Source organism: Rousettus aegyptiacus, unplaced genomic scaffold, assembly GCF_014176215.1.
Source record: "Rousettus aegyptiacus isolate mRouAeg1 unplaced genomic scaffold, mRouAeg1.p scaffold_m13_p_14, whole genome shotgun sequence".
NCBI classification, from domain to species: Eukaryota; Metazoa; Chordata; class Mammalia; order Chiroptera; family Pteropodidae; genus Rousettus; species Rousettus aegyptiacus.
This window is the reverse complement of record NW_023416289.1, coordinates 42697910-42724261: the sequence shown is the minus strand read 5'-3', so window position 1 is coordinate 42724261 and position 26352 is coordinate 42697910. Positions and strand designations below refer to the sequence as shown.

The following is a 26352-nucleotide window of genomic DNA, read 5'->3' as shown; positions in this document are numbered from 1 at the left end:
TGTCGTTACCATTCTTGCCCAAATAAGTAGCTAGATTGTTCATCAGGAACTTCCACAAACACCCATCAGTTCTTCAATCTCATCAAGTTTGTACCTATAGATTTCTTGCCTGCAAAAATCCTTGGTGTTCTCACTCTTCCTGGACTATAGCTCCGTGGCCTTCATGCAGTCCTAATCAAGTCCCTCGCGTTGAAAGGCACGCCTTAAACCAAACTGTCAATTCTCAGTAAATTTCAACCTCGCCCTCCTTGCTCTGGCACTTAGCCGTCAAGTTGCCAAACTGTCAAGGTGGTGTGCTCCCTTACCGCGATAAGTAGTAAATTCCGTTTTTGTCTTATCCACAGGTTGTATTGGTGATATTTGGGGAGCCAGCATTTGAAACAAGTTTGAGATCTAATGTCCCTTAAGTTCTGTGTTAGGCACCTCAGCCTAAGTCACTTTTACGTTTCTCATTTGTAGCCTGCCCTTGGCTTCCCCTAACACGTTTGGTTTTAGGGCTTATTTTCATAGTGCAAGCTTCGTTTTTCTCTCTTACTCTGCAACGGATTCAAGAATTCTCAACTATTTTCTCATAAGCTTTAAGAAATGAATAAAGCAAAAAGGAATCTGCCAGTTACAGTGCCACAAAAGTGACTGAAATCGAACTCTACAGTCAAGACAGAAGCCCGCGGGTGCTTAGTGCAGTCCTGCGAGCTGCATCCTGGGAAATGTAGTCCGGGAGCGCGTAGACTCGAAGGCGCCTTCCCTTGGGGATTCTGGGAAGTGTAGTCCGGCAACCGTGTGTAGTCGGAGGCACTTCCGCTCCGGGAAGGCGAGGTCCGGGACGAGATTGCGCGCGGTGAGGTGCGTTAACGCCGCATCCCGGCCATCCCTCTTAGCTTACTCGGCCTCGGCGTAGGGTGAGCAGTGAACTTGTCCTCGCTCTCTGGTGAGGGACGCCGCGGCTGGCTGCAGAGGGCGGACCCGGAGGCAGTGCGCGTCCGTTCCGCTGGGGCTACCGCGACGGGGCGCGTGTGCGGGAGACTTCGAGTTCTAGGGTCTCCCTCACTCTCCGCTGCCCCGGCCCCCTCGGAGACCCACCGGGCCGGCTCTGCCTCTTCGTGGTAAAAATGTTGGGCGAATTACTTGATCCCTCCTTGCCTCAGTTTCTCTTGGCTAAAAAGGATTGCTTCTTCCCCAGTGGTGTTCTTGTGAAATATTAAAAGCTGAAAAACAGTGCTTAGTAAAATGTTGGCTTTTGCCATCAATTCCGTTATGATAATTCTGATCAGGAAGGCGCCCCGTTATTTGGAAGCTCCTGCGAGCCTGGGATGGGGTCGGAGTGCCGGCTGCAGCCCGGCTGGCTGCTCGCTTCTCATGCCCGATGCGGGGCTGCACCTGGGCGCTTTTCAGCCTTTTTGGGAAGGAGAGTGATGATCTTCAGCTGGGTCCTGGGGAACGTCCTCTGGGGTCTATCTCGGCCGGAGAAAGTCGTGATCTATGCTTTGCGGAGTGCCTGACTGCACGTGTGGTGAGGTCTTAATAAGCATGCAGTGTTGTGCCATAACCCCGTGTTGTTGATTTGAATGCGACGGGATTTCTTAGGCTTCGGATTTTTATTAGTCATTGTTTAAATTCTTGCATGGGCGAGAAGAAACTTTGTTGAGGCTTTTCCAGCTTAATAACATTTGCAAGTAATTACACCTGTTAGAAGGGAAGAATCTGGCACTTCAGCCGTGGTTACCAACGACGATCTGTGAGACAGCCATCGGAATTAGACTTTCTTGAGAGTAACAGTAACTCATGGGACAGAACGGTTGTCTTTGAATTCTAGGTTTCTTAAAAGATTCATTTTCTGGAAAGCGCTTTCACAGGAACAGTTTTATGAAACATAAAACCACTGCGTGTGTTAGCTGCAAGAAATTGGGCATACCGGCATTATTATGGTCACTTACAGGTGCCTGGAATGAGGCGCAAAGAGATTAGTAACTTGCTCAAGGTTTACGCTGCTAGGGAGTAGACAGCAATAAATAGAAATGCTAGGATTTGCACTTGGGCATTTTGGCCCCTTTAAGTGATACTGCCTGCATGTTTGCCTCTCACATACATAGCCTCAGGAATGCTCTGGAAGCCACAAGAAGCACTTAGGTTAGGGCTGTTTTAAGGATTGTTCATGAACAATAATAGCAGGTGGCTGATGGGACCCAAGGGTAGCTAAAATCCAGACTGGTCTCACTATGGTTTGTTGCCACTGCCTAGAGGGACACCTCTTCCCGTTCCCACGAAGTGTCACGTAAACTAGCGACACCCCTAGCATTTCTCTCATGACGGCTTTCCCTTCCCCAGTTTGCCTTCCCAGAACTCTGCTTTTCCTCAAAAGGAAGAGGAGAAAAAATGACCAAGTTTCAGGTAAGTTGGGTCTGCCTTTCTGTTTCTTAAAATGACATCTCATTTCACAAAGGTTGGACACACTTTTCTCCTGCCTGGGAAGGGTAAAAAGAAACCAGAGGCACTTGGCAAATTGTTGTACGGGAGGCTCTTGCTTTTTGCTTATTTCCAAATAATAGCGGGGAAATCAGTAGATTTTTTTTTAATAAAAAATAACTCCCACTTTATAAACATGTTTACAAATTTCTTGTTTATTTTCTCGCATTCCTTTTCATTTGCATTTACACGTATGTATTTGTAATAATAGTTTGAGTACTTCTTTTGCATTTTTAAAGTTTAATTTTAGATCACCAACAACTTAAATGGCCACATCAGTTTTCACAGTATACCTAATATTTTCTCCCTTCCTGCATATTTTTGTGGTTTATGAATTTTACCATTTTAAAGATGTTTGCAATGATAGTTCTACATATAATAACCTTTATCCTGTGTTTCCTCACATTTTGTGAAAAGAAAGTCTAATGGCTTGGTGAAAAGGGTCGGAGAAAAGAATTTTAGTTGTTTTCATTTTTATTATTATTTTTTTAGGCGAGGCCACCCTTGGCTGACCTCAGAGATTGCAAGGACCTTGTTAGCTTACAATCCCTTATTTTTAAATATTTTTAACACCTACAGCACCTGGTTTTCCTAGGTGGTCTGCCATCCAAGTACTAACCAGGCCTGACCCTGCTTAGCTTCCGAGCTCAGATGGGATCCGGCTTGTTCATGGTATTATGGCCATAGACTATTTTAGTTGTTTTCAAACAAAAAGCTAGATTTTTAAACTCTAAGTTAATTCATGTATGTGTAGTTGAGTATTTGTTTCATTCTGTTAGTATATTGTAAAGAAGCACGTCCCTGGTACCAGGGAGCTGCCAGGCATTTGCTCCGTGGAACAGCTGTGTGAAGAAATAGACAGTCTTGTCTGCATTTTAACATAAACAGGCTTGTGAACTTTCGGATGCCATCCCCAGCTGACACCTAAAAACGAAAGACCAGCATTGAAATCCAGAAGTATAGATATTTGGGGAAACAGCGCTTCAAGCAGAAACCCAAATAGTGTTCTGATTAGCAGACATAGGCAAGGAGAGAAAGGGAACAGTTCTGTCAATAGGAGGAAGGCATTTCTGTAGCTGGAGATAAGCTACCGTAGTGCCTCTTATTCTAAAGAATGTCTTTCCTTTTCAGTTCTGCTGTCTTAATGTCTGCTTTCCTGTTAGCTTTGCAAACAGTTCTTTAGAATGCAGTGCTGCTCTAGGCCCAGCCCAAAGGTTATTTTGTGCAGTTTTAACATTCCAGTAAAACTGGCAGGGCAGTTCCTCCGGGCGACTCCGTTTATATTATCTTCTTACACGCTGAAGTTTCAATTACCTGAGCCAGGAGTTTCAGGTGTCCTGTTAGGGTAAGTGGAGAGACCATTCAGGGGCCAGAGGCCACGTTGCCTGTATACCTGCCATGTCTGAAGGACAGCAGAAACAACATTGCCCTCACCTGCGGTACTACCCAGGGCGAGAAGGAGGTGGGCCCTGTTAAATACTGTTGAGACTAAAATTAACTCAGAATTGCTTCCAGAACTTGGCACTGTCAGTCTGATTGTAAAGCGTGTGTATGCCGTGATTTAACAGTGACAGTTCTAGAGAACCATGTTGCATGTACACAGCTTTTTAATTTTTCTTTTCATTTCCTTCTTCCTCCCCCAACATTCACACTGTGATTGTGGAAGGAAAAAGGGGAAACTTCTACTAAAAAGACTCGTTCGGGTCCCTTAGAATCTGGAACAGCTTCGTGCATATCTCTTCCCCCTTCTCAGCGCTGCCGCTCTCCCAGTGCAGGTCGGTCGTGAGATTGAAGTTGCCTGTGATTGGTGTTGTAGGAGGCAGTGACGTTCAAGGATGTGGCTGTGGTCTTCACCGAGGAGGAGCTGGGGCTGCTGGATGCTGTCCAGAGGAAGCTGTACCGAGACGTGACGCTGGAGAACTTCAGGAACCTGGTCTCAGTGGGTGAGGACAGGCATCCTCTGTCACATGGCTTCAGCCCTTTGAGCAGGGTTTCTTACCCTCGGCACTGTTGATGTTTTGGGCTGATAGTTTGTTGTGGGGACCATCCTGTGCATTTTAGGGTGTTTAGTGGCTTTGCTAGCCTCATCCCACTGCTTTAAGCTCAGCACTCCCCGGAGGCTGGAGTTTTCCAGACCCTTCGGGACCTAGAAACGAGACCTTCCTACTCTTTGCTCCAAGGCCAAGTGTAAATGAATAGTTGGGCGTGGCTGTACCTGGCTCCTCGTTTCATATATCTTTTTTCAACTTGTGGGTCCTGATCCATTGGTGGGTCATGAAATTAATTTAGTAAGTTGCATCAAAATGTTTGATAAACACTGTTTTGGGGCCGGGGTGGAGCCTTAACATCATGGGATTGGCACCCAAATGTTTTGGTACTTTTTACCTGGAATGTTGTCACTTAACTCTTCATCTTTTCACAGGGCATCAGTCCTCCAAACCAGATGTGATATCCCAGTTAGAGAGAGAGGAGAAGCTCAGGATGACGGAGGCCAGCCAGGCTGAAGCGGGTAAGCATTCAGGGGAGAACCGTGCAGGTGGGGTCCTTGTAGGTCATGGTCATTGTTCTGCCTGTTCTGGGTGATCAGCTCCCCACACAGCAGCCTGAGAGAGTCACACCACATCACTCCTCAGCGTCACACTCTCCGCTGGCTTCCCATTTTCCTCAGGACAAAACCCAAAATATTTAAGGCGCCCAGAGGCCCTGTAATGTTTGCTCAGTCTCCTGGCTTTACCTCCACGTTCTTCTCCTACCATTACCTCTTTGCTTTGGCTCTGCTAGCCTTGCTGGTTCCTCACGCGTGACGGTTATGCTTCCGCCTCAGGACCTTTTTCTCTCTTTTCTCTGGCTGGAGTGTTGCTTTCCTGTAAACCTCCAGCCCCTCTTACTTGTTCATGTCTCTGCCCAGGTGTCATTTCATCCCAGGCCTTCCCTGACCACGCTGTTAAAAATACTGCCTGCCTTCTGATCTTGGAAGCTAAGCAGGGTCGGGCCTGGTCAGTACTTGGATGGGAGACCACCTAGGAAGACCAGGTGCTGTAGAAATAAAAAAATTTAATAAGGGATTGTAAACTGACAAGGTCCTTGCAGTCTGCGAGGTCAACCAAGGGTTGCCCTGCCTAAAATAAATAAGGTAATAAATTAATTAATTGCCTTCCCTACTCTCTTCACATCCTTAACTTGCATTAATTTGCATCAAAGCACAACACCACCAGACTTATTAGAGTATATATACTTTTAGTTATGGTAAAATATACATAACATACAATTTATCATTTTAACTGTCTTAAATGTGTAGTTCACTGGCAGTAAATACATTCACAATGTTGCGCAATCAGCACTGTTCACCTCCAGAACTTTTTCATTATCCCAAACCGAAACTCTGTACACATTTTAAAAACAACAACAACAACAAAAACAGTGACCACTCTCCCCTCATCCCAGTCCCAGTGACTACTGTCTGTCTCTATGAATTTGACTGTTCCCTGGATCTCATTACAAGTGGAATCATACAGTGTTTGTACTTTTGTGTCTGGTTTATTTCACTTAGAATATCTTCAAGGTTTATCCATGGTTAGCATGTGTCAGAATTGCTAAATAATATTGTATGCATATGCCACATTTTTTTATCTGTTGATAGACACTTGAGTGATTTGCCTAATACTTAATTCCTAAGATTTTTATTCTTTTTGATGCTGTCGTAAATGGAATTGTTTTAATTTCCTTTTGGTTATTGTGAATAATGCTGCTATGAACATGGTTATGCGAGTATCTGCACAAATCCCCAGCTTTCCATTCTTTTGTGTATATACCCAGAGTAGAATTGCTGGATCATACAGTAATTCGGTTATTAATTTTTGTGAAAATGACAGACTGGTTTTCCCACAGCAGCTGTACCATTTTATGTTCCCACTAGCAATGCACCAGGGTTCCAATCTGCCTCATCCTCACCAATATTTTTTCTCCCCTTTGTTTAAATGACCATCCTGATGAGTGCGAAGTGGTATCCGTTTGTCTTGATTTGCATTTCTCTAATGATTAGTGATGTCGAGTATCTTTTCAAGGGCTTATGGGCCATTTGTAGATCTTTGGAGAAATGTCTGTTCAGGTCTTTTTCTCATTTTTTAATCAAGTGTTTTTTGTTTTGGGAGTTCTCTGTCTTCGGAATGTTAATCCCATGTCAGATACATGATTTGCAAGTATTTTCTCTCATTCTACATGTTGCCTTTTTACTCTTGTTGATAGGTTCCTTTGATGCACAAAAGTTTTTACTTTTAATGAAGTCAGACTTACCAGTTTTTGTTGCTGTTGCCTGTGCCGTACCAGAGAAATTGCCAAATCCAATGTCATGAAGCTTTTTTTTTTTTTTCCCAGTTAGAGTTGACATTTAATATTATTTTATATTAGTTGCAGGTGTATAACGTCATGAAGCTTTTGCCCTGTATTTGCTTTTAGGAGTTTTATAGGTTTAGCTTCTGTGTGTAGGTCTTTGACTCATTTGAGATAATTTTTGTATATGGTGTCATTCTTTTGCACGGATATCCAGTTTTCCCAGAAACTTTTGTTGAAAAATCAACCCTTTCTGCATCAAATAGTCATGGCACCCGTGTCAAAAATCATTTGACCATGTGTGCAGTTGTTTATTTCTGGGCTCGCTGGTCTATTCCCTTGATCCATGTGTATCTCTCTCTCTCTGTCAGTGCTACACTGTTTTGATTACTGTCTTTATAGTGAGTTTTCAAATCAGGATATGAATCCTCCAACTTTTTCTTCTTTCTCAGGATTGTTTAGGCTATTTGGGTTCCCTTGAGGTTTCCTGTGAATTTTAGGATAGGTTTTTCTATTTCCGTGTTGTTGAAATTTTGACAGGGATTGCATTTACTCTCTGTATCCCTTTGGGTAGCATCAGCATCTTAACAATATTAAATTTTCCAATACAAAAACATGGGATATCATTTCATTTTTTAATGTCTTTAATTTATCAGTGTTTCATAGTTTTTGGTGTACAAATCTTTCACCCCCTTGGTTATTATTTTGATGCTATCATAAATGGAATTGTTTCCTTAATTTCTTTTTCAGATTGTTCATTGTGTATGGAAATGCAACTGATTTTTGTGTGTTGACATATGCTTCTACTTTGCCAAATTTATTTGTTAGTTTTAACAGGTCTTTGCTTGCTTGTTTGTTGGAATCCATATTCCCAGCCAGGCAGTCTCTCACCCATCCATCCTGTCCTCTCTGTCCCGCCATCTAATTCTTAAACAATCACATGACCTATGTGAAGTTTTCTGGTAGAAGTTTCAGATGTCATATTTACAGAAGTCACTGATATAGCTGTGCAGATAAGGAGATTCCTGTGTAGAAAAAGAGAAGAAATTACTGAAATGTTGACCCTTTTGCAATTCTCAGTAAGTTCAAGTGTAATTTGCATAATTTGCTAATACTCTTAACTAATTTATCAGGTTATGAGAAGCACTTTTTATATGTTTAATCCTTAGGTGACGTAATTATGTTTTTTATAGGATGAAATGTAATGCCTTAGAGCAATAATCACATAGCTTCTAAATGGGTGAGTCTGGAGTTAGAAACTGTTTGCTCTTAGCAGAGCCCCTGATTTGAGCCTGTTGACATTGTCGTGGATGCCTGAACTGCCAGTTGGCCATTTTCCTCTGAGAGCAACATCTATAAAAGTAGAAGAATTTCAGAAATGTGTAAAACCTAGAAAATTAGTTAATTCTAAAATCGTGTATGTGCATCATTAAAATAATCATGTAATAAATGACCAAACTGGGGACATACATGATAAGAAATGATTTAAATGGGATACCGTTTGTAGTCGCACAGTTGGGTTCAGTTTTAACTCTCATTATCACATCTTTTTCTATTATTGAAAATCGACCTGACAATTTCAAAAGTTAATTCTCTGCCTCTCCACTCTTCCCCACATATACATAATCTGGGCGATCTGATTTGTCCCCTTTCCATGGCTTTAAACTTTTTACTTTAAGAATATTGACAACACAAAAGTAACAAAAATAGTGCAATGTAGGCTCTGTATATATATCCATTACTGGCTCAGTTGTCATCAGTCTCTGCCATTTCCATTTTATCTGTCCTTCCACTTTTGCTGGAGTATGTAATACCACCCATAGGTATGTCAACATTTATGTATAACAACTCCTGTTCAGTACCCATCTATGATCAGTATGGACTCGTGCATATTTATTTTATATTTTGGGTAGTAACCCAGTATTGTATTACATTGCTGCTTTGACTGGAGCTCTTTCAGGTTAGGTCCTAGATGCCTTCCTCATGCCCCTCTCCTTAGGTGTTTCGAGCATCTCCTTACTGTCTGACTCTGCATCAGGGGTCTCTAACCACTTGGGCCGCAGACCGGTACTGGTCCATGTTAGAAACTGGGCCACACAGCAGGAGGTGAGCCACAGGCGAGCAAAGCTTCTCCCCAGTGCCAGCTGATTGCCTCAGCTCTGCCTCAGCTCATCAGGCGTTAGATTCTCATAGGGACACCGGTCCCTGGCCCTACATGACTGATGCCCTGCTGCATCTTGTATTCTTGCCCAGCCTTAGACTCAGCCGCTTGTCCAAGGACCCTGGTTCCTTTCATTGGCGAATGGCAATGGAAACCAATATCTGTGTGCACTAGTCAAAAATGCTTTTTAATCAGCCTTATTACGAAACAATTTACATATGGTAAAAAATTCACCCTCTTCAAAAAAACTCATAATTTTAGATTTACAGAAATATTGCATGGAGATTGCTGTAAACTCTCCACCTGTTTCCCCCCATCATTAACACCTACGTCACCATGATAAATTTGTCAAAACTGCAGAATTCACAGTTGTACGTTACTATTAAATTAACTCCAGACTTTATTTGGATTTTGCGTCTTTTCAGTTAATGTTCTCTTTCTGTCCCAGAATCCAACCCAGGGTACCGCGCTGCATGTAATTTCATTCTCTCCTAGTCTCCTGGGGTCTCTTGACAGCTTTTCATTATTCCCCTGTTTTTCATAACCTTGATAGTCTTGAGGAAATTCACCCTTTTAAAAAAATTATTTAAAAAAATAACAAAAAATTTATCATCTTAACCATTTCTAAGTAGACAGTTCAGTAACGTTGAGTATATTCATGTTATTGGAGCAGTCAGTCTCTAGAACTTTTTTATCTTGCAAAACTGAAACACTCTGCCCATTGAACCACAACTCCCTCTCTCCTCCTGTCCCCAGCCCCTGACACCCGCCATTCTACTTTGTCTCTATGCAGATTCACCCCGATTAAGTATATAATTTGATAAGTTGGCAAATATATCAGTCATGTAAACAGTACCACAATCAAGATGACATTTCCATGACCCCCGTGTTTTCACTCATGCCCATTTACTGTCCCTTCTCCTCACAGGCAACCAGTGTCACTGTTTTTTTCCCCAAATGTTTATACAAATGGAATCAACAATATATTGTTGTTTTGATCCGGTTTCTTAAAAAAAATTTTTTTTTTGAGATGTGTGTTTCGGTAGTTATTTTTTTTCCCATTCTATTGCTGAGCAGTATTTCTCAGTATTTCATGGTATAGTATGACTTATATACCATTTCATTGTCTATTGACCATTTTGAAGGACTTTTGGGTCATTTCTCATTTTTAGCTACTGTAACCAAAGCTACTATGAAAGTTGACATTTTGGTCCTTTTTCTCTGGGAAAAATACATATGTGTGGAATTGGCTGAATCATATGTAGGTTTACCCTAGGAAACTGGCAAACTTTTCCACAGTGGCTGTACCAGTTTGCATTCCCACCAGTGGCGTAGGAGAGTTCCGGTTGGAACAATCACTCTTCTCTTTTTAACTTTAGCCATTCTAGTGGATATGTTTTATGTTCGTTATAGTTTTAATGATGATTAGTGATTTTAAACATCATTTCACGTTTGTCTTTTCAAGTTTGTCTTGGCCATTTGTACATCTTTCCTGTAGTACCTGGGTTCAGATCTTTGCCCTTTAAAAAAAATGTCAATTTGGAAGAATTCTTTATATATTATAGATACACACAGATACATGTTTGTAGGGATTCTATCCCAGTCTGCATTGCCTTTTCATTTTCTTAATGGTGTCTCTGTAAGCAGAAGTCTTTTAATTGAGTGTAATTTATCAGTTTTTTCTTATGGTATATTTTTGTGTCTTAAATCTTTGCCAGCCTCAAAGTTGCAAAGAATTTATCCTATGCCTTTCCCCTCCAAAAAAAGTTGTTTTATAGTTTAAATTGCGATCCATTTTGAGTTAATTATTATGTATTATGTATGATGTGAGATAAGGGTTAAGGTTTTTTTTATTCCCATAGTGAGAACGTTTTCCAGCTCTATTCAAAGGCTGATTTTCACATCAAATTACCTTGGCATCTCTGTCAAATTAACTGGCATACGTGTGTGAGTCTATTTCTGCACTCTCTATTCATGTCCATGGGTCTTTATCTAATTCTGATTGTCAGCAGACACTGACGAGATGTCCTGTGATTTAACTCAGTTCTGACACCATCTACCTTGAGATGGCATCAGATCCCATAGGTTAAAGGCTCAGTCCTACAAGACTGCGGTCCCCTCACACTCTTTCTGACACCAGTCTTGGGTCCAGGGTGTCACCTGTGCTTCTGAACAACTGGCTATAGATATGAGGTTCCCACAGTCCCCTCCTTGGGTTCTCAGTAATCGTCTAGAGCAGCTCACAGAACTCAGAAGAACATTTTACTGTTTATTGCCAGTTTATTATTAAAGGACATGGCTCAGGAATAGCCGGATGGAAGAGACGCACAGAGCCAGGTCTAGGGGAAGAGGCAGAGAGCTTCAGTGGTCTCGGGCCACCGCTGTCCCCGTGTTACCGGACGGAGGCTGCAAGTTCAGTGCCCGCTGCTTACAGAGAAGCCAAAAGTGTGAGGCAGCAGGTTTTCGCAGAGGAAGGGAGATTTATTCGTCAAGTCAGCCCAATGAGAAACCAGACACAAGGACCAGATTAGTCTCACAGAACAAAGGCTTGGGATCAGTTTTAAGAGGTGAGGGTAAGGAGAAGTTATGCATATTTATTATCTCTAATTTGGGGGGTCTGATTGGATAGTGTTGGAATTAAGGCATCTAAGGATAGAGGTGGGGAAGGAGCGAGAAAGAACAAAGAAATTCCAGTCTAGCAGAGTTTATGTCAGTCCTCTGTGTGTCCAGATTTGTTCTCTGCACCTGATCTTCCTTATTGGCGGACCCCTTGCTTCTTAATGGACTCCGGGTGGCAAAAGTAGCACCTCTGCTACTTGGGTCCCATGCGTTTTGGTTCCACTGTGCTCCCCAGGTGTGCGTAAGAGTATTCAGCTGTTAATCTGGCTTGGTCTGGTGGTCTCTGGAGCACTGCGAGGGGTTTGCTGTCATCTCCTGAAAGACACTTGAAACTAGGAAAAAATAAAAACTGTTAGGGCCTGGTTTCGCCTGCATCTCCACCTGCTCACCTACCCAGAATCTGCTTGAACCCCCTCCTTTTGGGTTTTTATGGAGGCTCTGATACGTAGGCATGATTGAGTAAACCATCAAGCAGTGGTGATTCAACCTCCTGCCCCTCTCCTGGCTCCAGAAGTTGGGGGTTTGGGCTGAAAAGTCCAGCCCTCTGATCTCTTTGGTTCTCCTGGCAGCCAGTCCCCATCCCTATGTGCTTTGCAAGTCACCTTATTAACAAAAACTCAGGTGTGGTTGAAAAAGGGGCTCGTTATGAATATCAGGACACGCATTTCCCCTTCTTGCCTCTGAAGCCATTTGAGGAATTGAGGATGAAGGGCCAAATGTAGCAGAAGATGCTCCCATTGCTTGTATCACTTAGGAAAGTCCAAGGTTTGGGGAGCTTTGAGCCAGGAACTGTGAAGACCAAAATATGTATTCATAATAAATCACAGTATCGTATTTTATAGTGTTTAGTATGTAGGAATTATATCTATTTAATTTTTCATAATTGTTTTATTTTTTTGATGCTCTATAAATGAAATTGCTTTTTAGTTTCATTTTTCAATTATTTGCTTCTACCGTGTGGGGTTTTTTTTTTGTAATTCTTTTTTTAAATTTATTTATTTAAATTAGTTTCAAGTATAAAGTACATTGGTTAGACATCTATATAGTTCTTAAAATGATCCTCCCCAGTTGCTCCCTCTCTCCTCAGGCCCTCCATCTGGCCACCATATCAATGCTAACTGCCTTCCCTCTGTCATGCTCCCCATCTCTGTGACCATCCATCAATTACTAATTTGTACTACTTTAATCCTTCACCCCATTCTCCCAGCCCCCTCCCCTCTGTCCATCACCAAATTGTCCACTATATTGTGAGTCTGTTTTTGATTAGTTTGTTCTTTTTGTTCCTTAGATTCCACATGTAAGTGAAATCATATGGCATTTATCTGTCTTTTATTTCACTCAGCACAATAACCTCTAGGTCCATCCATGTTGTTGCAAATGGTAAGATTTCATTTTTTTAATGGTTGAGTAATATTCCATTGTATATATGAACTATAATTTCTTTATCCAGTAGTCGTCTGTTGATGGGCATTTAGGTGGCTTCCGTATCTGGCTATTGTAAATTGCGCTGCCATGAATATTGGAATGCATAGATCTTTACGAATTATTGTTTTGGTTTTCTTTGGATAAATACCCAGAAGTGCAATTTCTGGGTCAAAAGGTATATCCATTTTTAACTTTTTGAGAAACCTCCAGACTGTTTTCCATAGCACGCAGTTGATTTTTGTACATTACCCTTGTTGCTTGCAGCCTTCCTGTATTCACCTATTCTAGAAGCACTTTTGTATACTCCTGAAGATTTTCCACGTACAGAATGATAACCTCTGCAAGTATCATTTTACTTCCTTCCAAAATGCATGCCCCTCCTTTCGACCGATGCAGGTAGACGGCATTTGTGCTCAGTGTGATTCTTCAGTGTTCTCAGTGGGCTGGTTCCTTCCTCTTCCTACTTTAACAAGCATTTTTATCATGCGCAGGTGTGGTACTTTGTCTAATGCTTATTCTCCATTTATTGAGGTGAGCATAAGATTTTCTTCTTTCTGCTATTGCTATAGTAAAGTGCACTGATGACTTCACATGTTAAAACAACCTTGAATTCCTGGGATTTAACTACTTTTTCATTATTCATTATGTGGTACCCTTTATTGCATTTCTAGAAACAAAGATTTTCTCTTAAGATTTTTGCCCCTGTGTTAAGTGGGGATTTTGAGCTGTAAGTTTCTTTGAACTTGATGACTTCATCTGGTTTTGATATCAGTATTGGCCTTCTTCAATAACTTGTTTTGTAGCCCTGGATGTGATTTGTCTTGATGGATTTTTGGATGTGGATTTGAAAAAAATGTTCCGTAGCTGGGTATAGTGGTCTATAAATTTCATTTTGGTTAAAGTGGTTAATACAGTGGTTCAGATCTTGTATAGCCTTACTGATTTTTTTTTTTTTGAGGGGGGAGTTCTAATTCTCAACTGAGAGAAGTGTTAAAATCTCAGCATCTACTCTGATTGTAGATTTATTCCTTTCTCTTTAGTTCTTTTTGCTTCATGTATTTTGGGGTCTGTATTAGACATACATACCTTTATAATTGTTACATCTTTTTGCTAAATCGATCCTTCATTATAAAATGTCTGCGTCTCTAATAGTGCTTTGTTTTGTAAAGTCTTTTTGTCTGATAGCTTCTCAAGCTTTCGTAGGCTTTGCATGCTATATTTGTATGATTTATGTCTTTTTCTGTTCTTTTACTTATTTGTATTCAAAATGCGTCTCTTTTGACAGCATATAGTTGGATTTTGCTTTTTATGTAATCTGCCAATCTTTGCGTTTCGATTTTAAGACACTTACATATAACGTAGTTATTGATACAGTTGTGCTTACATTTACCCCGTCTCACCTATTTTTTGGGGGGGCAGGTCTCATTCCTTTTATTCATCTGTCCTTTTCTGCATTGTTTTGGGTAAATCAGATATTTTTTGTATGACACTTTTACATCTCAGTTGGCTTTTAGCTGCCGCTTTTTTTAATCCAGGCCCTTGGGGTCTTTCCCCGTGTCTGCACAGGTAATAGCTCTGCCAAGGATGTGGGCAGGCCTTAGATTCTGTTAGGGACTCACCCTCTGTGGTCTCTTTGTCTTTGATTTTTCACCTCTAAATTTCCGGTGGTGTTTCTAGCCCTGCATTCTGACCTCTGGCACTTTAAACCGTATGCGGGTTAAATAATACATTCAGTCAAAAGAGAATCAAGCTCACAAGTCTCACCCTGTGCTATCATGGTCCGCCGGGAGTGGAGAAAAGCTTATCACATCGATCTCACTCCTGTGGCTTTCTCGCTCCCAGTGTCCGCTCTGAATTTCCAGCTGTTCCTCAGTCTTAAATTCTGCCTCTTTTCACCTTGAGCTCTTTTCCTGCCATATCTAGGAGGTTAATTTGTGGAGCACATCAAAGCAGAAGAAAGCCTTAAAAGCCCTACAAAGTCATATCTAGGAGGTTAATTTGTGGAGCATATCAAAGCAGAAGAAAGCCTTAAAAGCCCTACAAAGTCTGTTTGTAATCTCTACCTCTCTCGCTACTTTCTTTCCCAGACCCTTCCTGGGGCAACCGCTGATCTCTTTCCTATTTCTATTAGTTGGAATTTTTCACAAACAAAATCATACAGTATATATTCTTTTTTCTTTTTTTTGTCTGTCTTATTTCAGTATAATTTAAGATACACCCATATTGTGGCATGTATCAATAGTTTGTTCCTTTTTATTGCTGCATAGTATTCCATTGTGTAGGTATATCATAATTTGTTTATTCATTTACCTGTTGATGGATGTTTGTTTCTAGTTTTTCGCTATTACAAATGAAGGTGTTAAAATATTTTTTCTGGAAGTGTTTGTAAGGCCATAGACTTTCATTTTTCTTGGCCTTCTTTGATAACTCGTTTTATAGCCCTGGATGTCATTTATCTTGATGGATTTTTGGTTCATGTCAGTCCTTCAAGTTCTTCAATATTATCTTGGCAATTATGGGTCTTTGCCTCTCTAAGTAAACTTTAGAATGTTTGTCAATATCCACCAGCTGTCTTGCTGGGAGTTTGATTGGGATTGCAATTCACCTATAGATCAAATTGGGAAGGACTAACACAGTAACGAGTCTTCCTATCCACGAGCATAGACTCTGTCTCCATCTTTTAAGGACTTTGATTTTATTCATCAGAGTTTTGTAATTTTTCTCATGTAGATTGTGTACATATTCGTTAGCATCATACCTAAGTATTTCATTTTAGGGGTTGCTCATGTAAATGTTAACGTGGTTTTAATTTCAAATTCCACTTGTCTGTCTCTTGTATACAGGAAAGCAATAGACTTGTCTGTTAACCTTATGTTCTGCAACCCTGCTGTAATTTTATGTTAGTTCCAGGGATATTTTGTTGTTGATTCTTTGGAATTATCTACAAGGACAGTCATGTCCTTTGTGAACCATGACAGTTTATTTCTTCCTTCCCAGTTTGTACCCTTTTTACTGGCTTTCCTCGTCCGTTGGCATTAGCTGGGCCTTCCAGTATGATGTTGTAAGGAGTGGCAAGGGAAACTGTTGAATTTCTCACCATTAAGTATGTTGGCTGTTGGTTCTGTAGATGTTCTTAAACAAGTTGAGGATATTCCCCTGTATTCTCCATTGGCTGAGTTTTTTTTTTTTTTTTTTTTAATCACGAATCGTGTTAATCAAATGATTTTTCTTGTTGATAGGATTGTGTGAGTTTTCTTATTTAGTTTATTCTTGTGTTGGATATATTAATTGATTTTCCAGTGTTGAACCAGTCTTGCGTACCTGGGATAAATATCATTTGGTCATGGTGCATGATTCTTTTTATACATTGTTGGATTTGATTTGCTGGTATTTTTTGGTAATTTTTAAATCTGTGCTCATGAAAGGTATTAGTGTGTAGTTTTCTTGTAAAGTCACGTCTCGTTTGATATTAGGGTCATACTGGCCTCATAGAATTAGTTAGGAAGTATTCCCTCTGCTTCTAAAAGATATTGTAGAGAATTTGTATAATTACTTCCTAAATGTTTGGTATAATTCATCAGTAAACCCATCTAGGCCTGGTGCTGTTTTGAAAGGTTATCGATTCAACTTTAATACTTATAGGCCTCTTAAGGTTGTCTATTTCTTGTATGAGTTTTGGCAGATTTTCTTTCAAGAATTTGGTCCATTTCATCTAAATTATTAAATTTGTGGACATGGAGTTGTTCACAGTATCCACTTATTCTTTTCATGTTCATAGGATTTATACTGGTGTGCCCTCTTTAATTCCTTTTGTAATTTTGAAATATAATTGGCATACAGCATTGTAAACGTTTAAAGAGCACGTCACAATGACTTGACTTACATATGTTACAAAGTGATCACCACAAGTTTAGTCAAAACTGATCACCTTTTGTGGGTACAAAAGAACTTTTCTTCCAGAGAAGTCTTAGGATTTATTCTCTTAGCAACTTTCAGACATGCCATTTAGCAATGTCAACTGTTGTCACTGCATCGCGCTTATTTATTCAATATCCTCACCCTGCCCCCAGCCCCCGGATCTCTGTTTCTGTTTCTTTTTTAGGATTTTACATATAAATGAGGATCAAAAAGTATTTGTCTTTCTCCATCTGACTTCTTTAGCATAATGACCTTCAAGGTCCAGCTGTCTTGTCACAAATGACTGGATTTCCATCTGTTTTATGCCTAAATAGTATTCCATGTCATAATAAAACCATGTATCTATAATATAAATTCCATTATATTTTTAATACTTTCTTTGTTTATCCGCTGATGGACAGACAGGTTGTTCCTTAGTACATTGTTCTGCGTTGTCCCAGTTATTATAAATAATGCTGCAGTGAACATGGAGGTACAGATGTCTCTCGGAAATTTCATTTCCTTCGGATAAATACCTGAAAGTGGAATTACTGGATCCTACGCTAGTTCTCAATTTTTTAAGGACCCTCCATACTGTTTTCCATAGTAGCTCTACCAGTTCATAATCCCACCAAATGCACAAGTGTTCCCTTTTCTCCACATTCTTGCTAGCAGTTGTTGTCTCGTCTTTTCGATACTAGTCATTCTAACAGGTATGATGCGATTTTTTCATTATGGTTTTGATTTGCATTTCCCTAGTGATTAACGAGATTGAGCATCTTTTCATGTACATGTTGACCATCTGTATCTTTGGAAAAATGTTCAGGTCCTCTGCCTATTTTTTATTTGGATTGTTTGGGATCTTTTGCTAAAGTTATATGAGTTCTTTGTGTATTTCGGATACTAATGCCTTATCAGATATATAATTTGCAAATAATTTCTCCCCTGCACTAGGGCTCCCTTTCGTATTATTGAGGGTTTCCTTTTCTGTGCAGAAGCTTTTTTTGGTAAATAGTCTCATTTATTTTATTTTTCAATACCTTTTCTTTTGGTGTCAAATCCAAAAAAATCATTGCGAAGAACAATGTAAAGGAGCTTGCCACCTATATTTTCTTGGAGTTTTATGGTTTTTGGTCTTTACATCCAAGTCTTTGAGTTACTTTTTGTGTGTGGTGTAGGATAATGGTCCAGTTTTCCCAACATTTATTGAACACTGTCCTTTCCCCATTGTATATTCCTGGCTTATCTGTCATAATTTAATTGATCATATATGCACGGGTTTATTTCTGGGCTCCATTCATTGATTCATTGATCTTTGTGTTTGTTTTTATGCTAGTACCATACCGTTTTGATTACTATAGCTTTGTATTACAGTTTGAAATCAGGAAGTATGATGCCTCCAGCTTAGTTCTTAAGATGGCTTTGGCTATTTGGGGCCAGGTCCTCTTATGTTTTTAATATATGTGCAATATTTTAACCTTTTTTTTTTTTACAAATGCCAGAGGTTTATCCATTTTCTTTTTCGGAGAATTAACTTTTGTTTTCTTTAAGTGTCTATTTCATTCATTGACTTTTGCTGGTGTGTGTAGAGAGAGAGAGAATCATGTGTCACATAATGACTTTTTGGTCATACATGACAAGTAATCCCCTAAGATTAGAATGGGTTATAAGCAAAAAGTTTGTTGAACAAAAAGGCTGGCTGGACCGTACTAAGGTGTTGAATTTATTGCTAGCTCTGGGTGGTTTAAACAGACAAGGAGGCTGGCTCACCGTGCCGCCCACCTACCCTGCGCAAGCGAGAAACTGGGCCCGGGAGTGAGGGGAGAGGGCTGGGAAGAAGGGGAGCCCCCCTCCCCAACCCCGGCCAGTCCCTACACGTGCAGCCACAGTTCATTTCCCTTCGCTTGGTTTCTCCCTTTCCTCTCAGTTCCATTTTGTTCGCCTCCCTCCCTCTCCCCCTCTCCTTTTGATTATTTCTTGTCTCAAGATTTCTCTTTCTCTCTCTCTCTCTCTCTCTGTTCAGAAAAATAACACACTAACTAAACTGCATCAAAACACAAGAGACAATATAAAGGGTGTTTTGAGCTGAATGATAATGAAAACATCAATTTTTCACATCTATCACAATAGTACTTAGAGGAAAAGGACAAAAGTCTCCAAGAAATGAGAAAAACAAGCAAATTAAACTCAAAGAAAGCAAAACACACACACACAGAGTCATGCGTTATTTACCGATGGGGATACGTTGAGGAACGCGCTGGCAGGTGATTCTGCTGTCGCGTGAACCCCACAGAGTGCACTTACACACTCCAGACGGCCCTGCCCACTGTGCGCTGGGCCATGTGGTGGCTTTACTGCTGTCAGGCTCTGCGCCTGTATAGCATGCTGTTACTGAACTGAATCCTGCAGGCAATCCTAACAGTATCTAACTAAACGTATCAAAACATGAAAAAGGTACAGAAAAATACAGTGTGAAAGATAAAGTGTGTGTGCGTGGGAGAGTGGAGGTCAGGAAGAGGGAGAGAGGGAAAGACTTGGGATTTTTCAGATCTTTGTGTCGTTAATTTCTGATTGAATTCAGTTGTGGTTACAACATACCTCATATGACTTGAACCTTACTGCGTTTATTACAACTTGTTTTATTGACCCAAAAATGTGGTGGTTGGAGTTATGCTCCACGTGCACCTGAAGGAATGTTTTCTGCCATTGGGTGACAGTATTCCTTTAGGCCAGGTGTCAGAGTTGGTTGATGGTATTGTTCAGGTCTTCTGTACCTTCACTCACTTATTACTTGTCTTGCTAGTTAATGAGGTAAATTGAAATCTCCAACTTTAACAGTGGACTTGTCCATTTCTCCTTACAGTTCTGTTGTCTGAACACAATTCCGGTGTGCAGGTTGTATAGCGAGGCCCTGTAATTGAAGCCTGTATTTAGCCTGATTTATGTAGATGCTGCTTATGATTCAGTAGCCGTAGGGAAGAAGAGAATACTTTTAACTTACTATTTGTATTGGCAGGGAAGTCAGTTTTCCCCTTTTAAGAACTCGGGATGTTTACTTTGCTCTGCACCTGGCTGATTTCTGTCTCGTCGTCTGTTCTTAGGCCTGTAGTTCTCGGTGAGTCGCATCAATGCTTAGTGCCTAGGAAGCCAGCACCTCTTTCCACGGGCACATGAAACGAAAGAAAATCCAGCATAAGTGAAATTGAAGATTTATGTTCTAAAGCCTAATACTGAGGACTGTGTAAAATTTTGAAATATTTGAACAAAGAATTCATTTGTCCTTAATTTTTTTAATGGATAAAATGTATATGTAACACAAAACTTTAGATGTGCACTTCAGTCTCATCAAGTGCACTAAAATTGTCATGCAGATATCACCTCCAGCCATCTCTACGTTTTCATTTGTACTTAATAATGAACACTAACTACCGGCACCCACGCCAGCCCCTGGCAACCAGAATTCTATTTTCTGTGAATTTGACCGAGTAAACTCATGAACGGAATCATACAGTATTTATCTTTTGAGACTGGCTTATTTCACTTAACATAATGTCCTTAAGGGTCATCCATTTCGTAGCAAGTGTTAGAATTTGCTTCTCTTTGAGGCTAAATTATATTCCATTGCGTGTAAATAACCACACACATGTATCCATTCATCCACTGACGGACACTCGGGTTGCTGCCACCTTTTGGCTCTTGTGAGAGAACATGGGTGTACAGATGCCTCTTAGATGCTCTGCTTTCATTTATTTTCAGTACGTGCCCAGAAGTGGAATTGCTGGATCCTACGGTCTGTCTGCTTTTTGTTTTATTTTTTTGTTTTTTGCAGAATCTTCGTATTGTTTTCACAGTGGCTGCATCATTTTACGTTCTCGCCAGTTTCTCCACATCCTTTTAGGTCAGCACGAGTGGGCTTAGATTGATGATGACCCTGAAATGGGAAAAGATTAAGTTATAATTATTTGGTGAAACTGTTCATGATCTCTTAGTATATAGATTAAGCATGGCAGAGTGGAAAGAACGTGCACTTGTCCCCAGACGAGATCAGGCTGTTACTTACCCTCTTTGGACTCCATTTACTCAACTATAATGTGACTCACTTCCCTGAAGGGAAGTTTCTGAGTTATTGTCTAATAGTCTTCCATTTGAAATGGAAGGATTCCCTTTACCATTTTTTTGTAGGTCAAATCTAATGGTAATGAGCTCCCTCAGGTTTTATCTTAGAATGTCTCTATTTCTCCCACTTTTTTTTTTTTTTTTTTTATTCTGGGATGGGACGGGCGGGTGATGGTGGAGGACTGTCACATTTTTGAAGGATAGTTTTGCTGGAAGATGGTGTTGGTTGAGTCTTTTTCTCCTTCAGTAATTTGCATATACCATTCCACTGCCTTCTGTCCTGCAAGGTCTGTGTTGAGAAAAGTGCTTATAATCTTACAGAGGAGTTGTTGCATATAACAAGTTGTCTTTCTCTTTGACTTGACAGTTTTGTTAGAATGTGTTTTGATGTGGGTCTTTGGGCTTATTTTGCCATTGAAGTTTTTTCAGTTTCTTGTATTATTGCTTGCCTCAAATCTTGGAAGTTTCAGCTAGCAGTTCTTCAAATTACTTCTCTACTTCTTTCTTCTCTAGGCCTCCCATTTGTACTTTGGTCCACTTGATGATGTCCCATACGCCCCTTAAGACCTGTTCACTCCTTTTTGCTCCTCATAATTAGTAGTTTTAAATGACCTTACTTCAAATTCACTGATTCTTCTGCCTGTTCTAGTTTGCAGTTAAACTATTTTAGAGAAGTTTTCAATTCTTGTATATTTTCCAGCTTCAGAAAAATTTTTATAATTTTAGTTTCATTGTTGATATTCTCATTTTGTTCCTGTGTTATTTCCCAATTTCATTTAGATGTCTTTCAGTATTCTTTGGCTCATTAAGCATCTTTATAATATTGCTAAAATTTTTTTTCAAGGTAGTTAAGAGTCTTGTTTCTTTAGGGTTGACTTTTAGAGATTTATTATCCTCCTTTGGCTGCTTTTTTAATGCCTTTCCATCTTTTGTTGAAAATTAGGCATCTGAAAAAACAGCCACCTCTGTCTCCGCATAGAGGGAGACCTTCATTACACAGTTTTGAGTTCAGGTTTTTTGGTTAGATGTTCTCTGGGTTGTTGCAGCTTCTGAACTGGTCTTTTAAAGCGGTATCTGCTGTTCTGTGTGGAAGCGAGGACTGGCGCTGCCTGCTCTGCCATCTTGCTTACGTCTCTGTCCTTTAGCTCCTTGAACATGTTTTAAAGTCGTTGATAACTCTGATACCTGTTTCCTCACGGATGGTTTGTTTCTTCTATTTTCTTCCTCTGAATAGGCCACATTTTCCTTCATATATATATATATATTTTTTTAATGTTTTTGTTGAAGATTGAGAGTTTGAGGAAAACTAGTTGTAAACTAGCTCTTGTCCAGGAAAGACTAATGTGCAAGGTGTTTTCTGAGCCTCGGGGTCTGGCCGGGGCGAGGGCTTAGGGTCTTCTCACGTGTTTTTCTGGGCTGTGTGTCTGTGCTTTTTTGATTTGCCTCCTACCCAGATGCTTTTAAATTTCTTCATCTCCCAAAAAGTGCCAGCCACCCCGGCCTTTCTTGGACTTAGATGTTCTTTCTAGTGCATTCCTTCACACGTAATCGCTTCCTCCAGGCTTTGGCGTAGCTGCAGTCCCACTGGAACTTCCAACACTGTGTACTGCCGCTCTCCACTGCTCTTCCCCATCCTGTCTCCGAGTCAGGCAAAGCAGAGAACAGGTTCCTCCGGCATCCGCATGGCAGCTTAGCATGTTGCAAGGAAGTTGTACCCTGCTCTATCCAGTGTGAGGTAGGGAATTGGGAGACAGATAGGCTGCTCCATCCTTTAGACCATACTGTGTAACAAGTAAAAACGATGAAATATATAAAAGCGTTTGTATAATGGGGATGGAAAAAAGCACTCACACAGCCCCAGGCAAGGCACGCTTAGGCAAGACCTGAGAAGACCTTATTCCCTCCATCTGGGCTGATGCCAAATCTCATACCTTTTTGAATGTGGCTTTTTCTTGATAGGATGTGCTCTCTTGGTTGCTGTAGATGTTTGACTGTTTTCAGAACTCATACATTTATATTTTCTAGTCTCTAGTTTTTGTTTTTTTAACGTTTCCATGGGAGAAACAAGATCTTGGAGCTTCCTGGCTCACCTTATTGCTGATTCCAATCTGTCCTTTATTCTCTTTTTCCTTTCAGGAGGGAATGAAAATGAGATGGAGACTCTTCACGAAGCCGGAGTAAGGTGCCTTTCATTGGGAGAGCTTTCGTGCTGGCAAATCAAGAGACATGTGAGCAAATTAAGCAAAAGTCAAGACTCCATGATACATAATCCACAGCGTGGCACCCCCTGCCCGCTGGGAGCAGGAGCAGCTGCTCAGACTCAGGGGGAAGGCAGCCACATGATGAGTCTGACCCAGGATCATTCCAATAGTGATGAAAACCAAGTATTCCCAACTGGGAGAGCTCGACATTCTTGGAGTAAGATATGTCTAAATGAGACACAGAATTACCAGAGGTGTGAGCAGACACCAGTGAAAAACAAGTTGTGTATATTTGCTCCATGCGTTGACATTTTCAATTGTATTTCACGCCACCACAATGATGCTACAGTACACGAAAGAGAGCGAGCTCACAGCAACAGAGACTGCGGTGAAGACGTCTCGGAGGCGTCCCCTCTTGCCCAGCTCAGTATAATCCCCACAGGACAGCAGACCTACCAGTGTGACGACTATGAAAAGGCATTCACCGATGGCCACGGCCTTCAAGTTCATCAGCAGGTACACTTGGGAAAGAGGTCCCTAACATACAGTACACATGAGAAGGAGCCCAGTTATAGCTCACCCATCTCTATCCAACAAGGTACTCGTGCGGGGAAAAAACGCTATTGGTGTCATGAGTGTGGCAAGGGTTTCAGTCAGAGCTCAAACCTGCAGACTCATCAGAGGGTCCACACGGGGGAGAAACCCTACTCATGCCTCGAGTGTGGTAAGAGCTTTAACCAGACCTCGCATCTTTATGCTCACTTGCCCATTCACACAGGAGAGAAGCCATATAGGTGTGAAAGCTGTGGGAAGGGCTTCAGTCGTAGCACAGATCTTAATATTCATTGCAGAGTTCACACTGGAGAGAAACCTTATAAATGTGAGATATGTGGAAAGGGCTTCACTCAGCGATCCCACCTTCAGGCCCATGAAAGAATTCACACTGGAGAGAAACCATATAAATGTACAGATTGTGGGAAGCGCTTTAGTTGTAGCTCAAATCTTCATACCCATCAGAGGGTCCACACCGAAGAGAAACCCTACAAATGTGATGAGTGTGGCAAATGCTTTAGTTTGAGCTTTAATCTTCATAGTCATCAACGAGTCCACACGGGAGAGAAACCATATAAATGTGAAGAGTGCGGTAAGGGTTTTAGCTCAGCTTCAAGTTTCCAGAGCCATCAGAGGGTTCACACGGGAGAGAAACCGTTTCGATGCAATGTGTGTGGTAAAGGCTTCAGTCAGAGTTCATATTTTCAAGCCCATCAGAGAGTCCACACTGGAGAAAAACCATACAAATGTGAGGTGTGTGGGAAGCGCTTCAATTGGAGCTTGAATCTTCACAACCATCAGAGAGTCCACACGGGAGAGAAACCCTATAAATGCGAGGAGTGTGGCAAGGGTTTCAGTCAGGCCTCAAACCTTCAAGCCCATCAGAGTGTCCACACTGGGGAAAAACCATTCAAATGTGATGCGTGTCAGAAGCGATTTAGTCAGGCTTCACATCTTCAAGCCCATCAGAGAGTCCACACTGGAGAGAAACCATATAAATGTGATACCTGTGGTAAGGCCTTCAGCCAGAGGTCAAATCTTCAAGTCCACCAGATAATTCATACCGGTGAGAAACCATTTAAATGTGAGGAGTGTGGGAAAGAATTCAGTTGGAGTGCGGGGCTCAGTGCTCATCAGAGGGTCCACACTGGAGAGAAACCGTATACATGTCAGCAGTGTGGAAAGGGCTTCAGTCAGGCCTCACATTTTCACACACATCAGAGGGTCCACACGGGAGAACGGCCCTACATATGTGATGTGTGCTGTAAGGGCTTCAGCCAGAGGTCACATCTGGTATACCACCAGAGAATCCACTCCGGAGGGGATCTATAGAAATGTGAGGTGTGACATAGCTCGCAGATAGAGTTCACGTCTGCCGCCATTGGAAAGTTGCTTCAGAACCCAGAAGCTTCAAGAGATCGTCACAGGAAAGAAGCTCTATCAAATACTGTTTTATGAACTCAGTCGAATTTCTTTATAAACATCAGATTTTACATGAAAGAAAACTGGTTTTCTAAACATGATCAGTGGTTATACCAGAGTTTTGAATGTACCAATTCTCAAGATGAACACGACAGAACCTTAAATTTCACTGGCATCTACCCAGAAAAAGGGCTTATAAATGAAGATTATGGACAGGACTTTGACAAAAGTGTAATGATTGGTAAAAGCGAGATAGCTACTGTGTAACCTCCACACAGGCAGTGGAATTTTTGCCACTCTCTACCTTACAAACTGCTTAACTTGTAATAGGCGCCTACCAATTACTAAACAAAGTAGAGAAAACCCGTCTTATCAGGACGAATATTTTAAAATTCTAATCAATTCCCTCCTTTACATTCATAATGACATACTCAAAAGGAATCCTGCAAGTAGCCTTAATAAGATTGGTTTCAGGAAATACTAAAGTACAGAAAATTATGTAATTCTGCCATCCACAATAATACAAATTTGGGCAAGACTCATGAGTGGCTCCCATCTCCCATCCAGTTTTCTGTACAGTATCACCAGTGTTTACAGTGTAATATTTAGTCAATCATTAGTTTGCATTTTAGACTGAAACGTACTGGGTTTTTTAAATCTAATAACATACTGAATTTATATGATTAGAAGATTTGAACCCTAATTCATTTCAAACTGTTTGAAAGTGTTAAAAGTTATTAATGATAAAGTTTTAGTAAACTTGAGTTGTTAATAATTGGTTTCTTCTCATTATGCCCATGCAGGCTCAGGTAAAATTGTCTTCTCTGTGCATTGTCCTTCCTCCGTCCAGACCTCTTTAGGCAGGACTTTGACAGATTTCAAGGACATTAATTTTGTCACCTTTTAAATTCTGATTGAAATTTCATTAAACATAACAATTCAGTAATCTGTAATTTACACAGCATTCCATGTTCAAGGTCTCTTGGTAGACGGGAACAGCATTAGCTGGTCAATACTGTATCAAAACACCCTTTGACCTGGTAATCCTAGCAGTGGAGGTTTTGCCTAGGAGACTACAGAAAAAGTGAGAAACAGTGCCCACAGAGATGTTTATACTGAACTCAGAAATAGGAAATACGTTATCAGCAAAATATTTGAAAAAATATA

General features: G+C 40.8%; 1 protein-coding gene and 1 pseudogene across 15 annotated transcripts in view; one reads left to right on the top strand and one right to left on the bottom strand.

The window, feature by feature from the left end:
* Positions 1–26131, top strand: part of LOC107499122 (zinc finger protein 235) — a 70952-nt gene extending 44821 nt beyond the window's left edge. For 5 of the 15 annotated variants that reach the window (XM_036232392.1, XM_036232388.1, XM_036232390.1 and 2 more), the window contains 4 exons: positions 2326–2388; positions 4280–4406; positions 4886–4972; positions 23147–26131. In XM_036232392.1, the coding sequence (XP_036088285.1) occupies positions 2326–2388; positions 4280–4406; positions 4886–4972; positions 23147–25095 (2226 nt within the window). In that variant the 3' untranslated portion in view covers positions 25096–26131. The other 10 variants (XM_036232396.1, XM_016123010.2, XM_036232397.1 and 7 more) reach the window with 10 other exon arrangements.
* LOC118611697 lies at positions 3034–3152 on the bottom strand (annotated as a pseudogene).
* Positions 26132–26352: the final 221 nt, after the last annotated feature.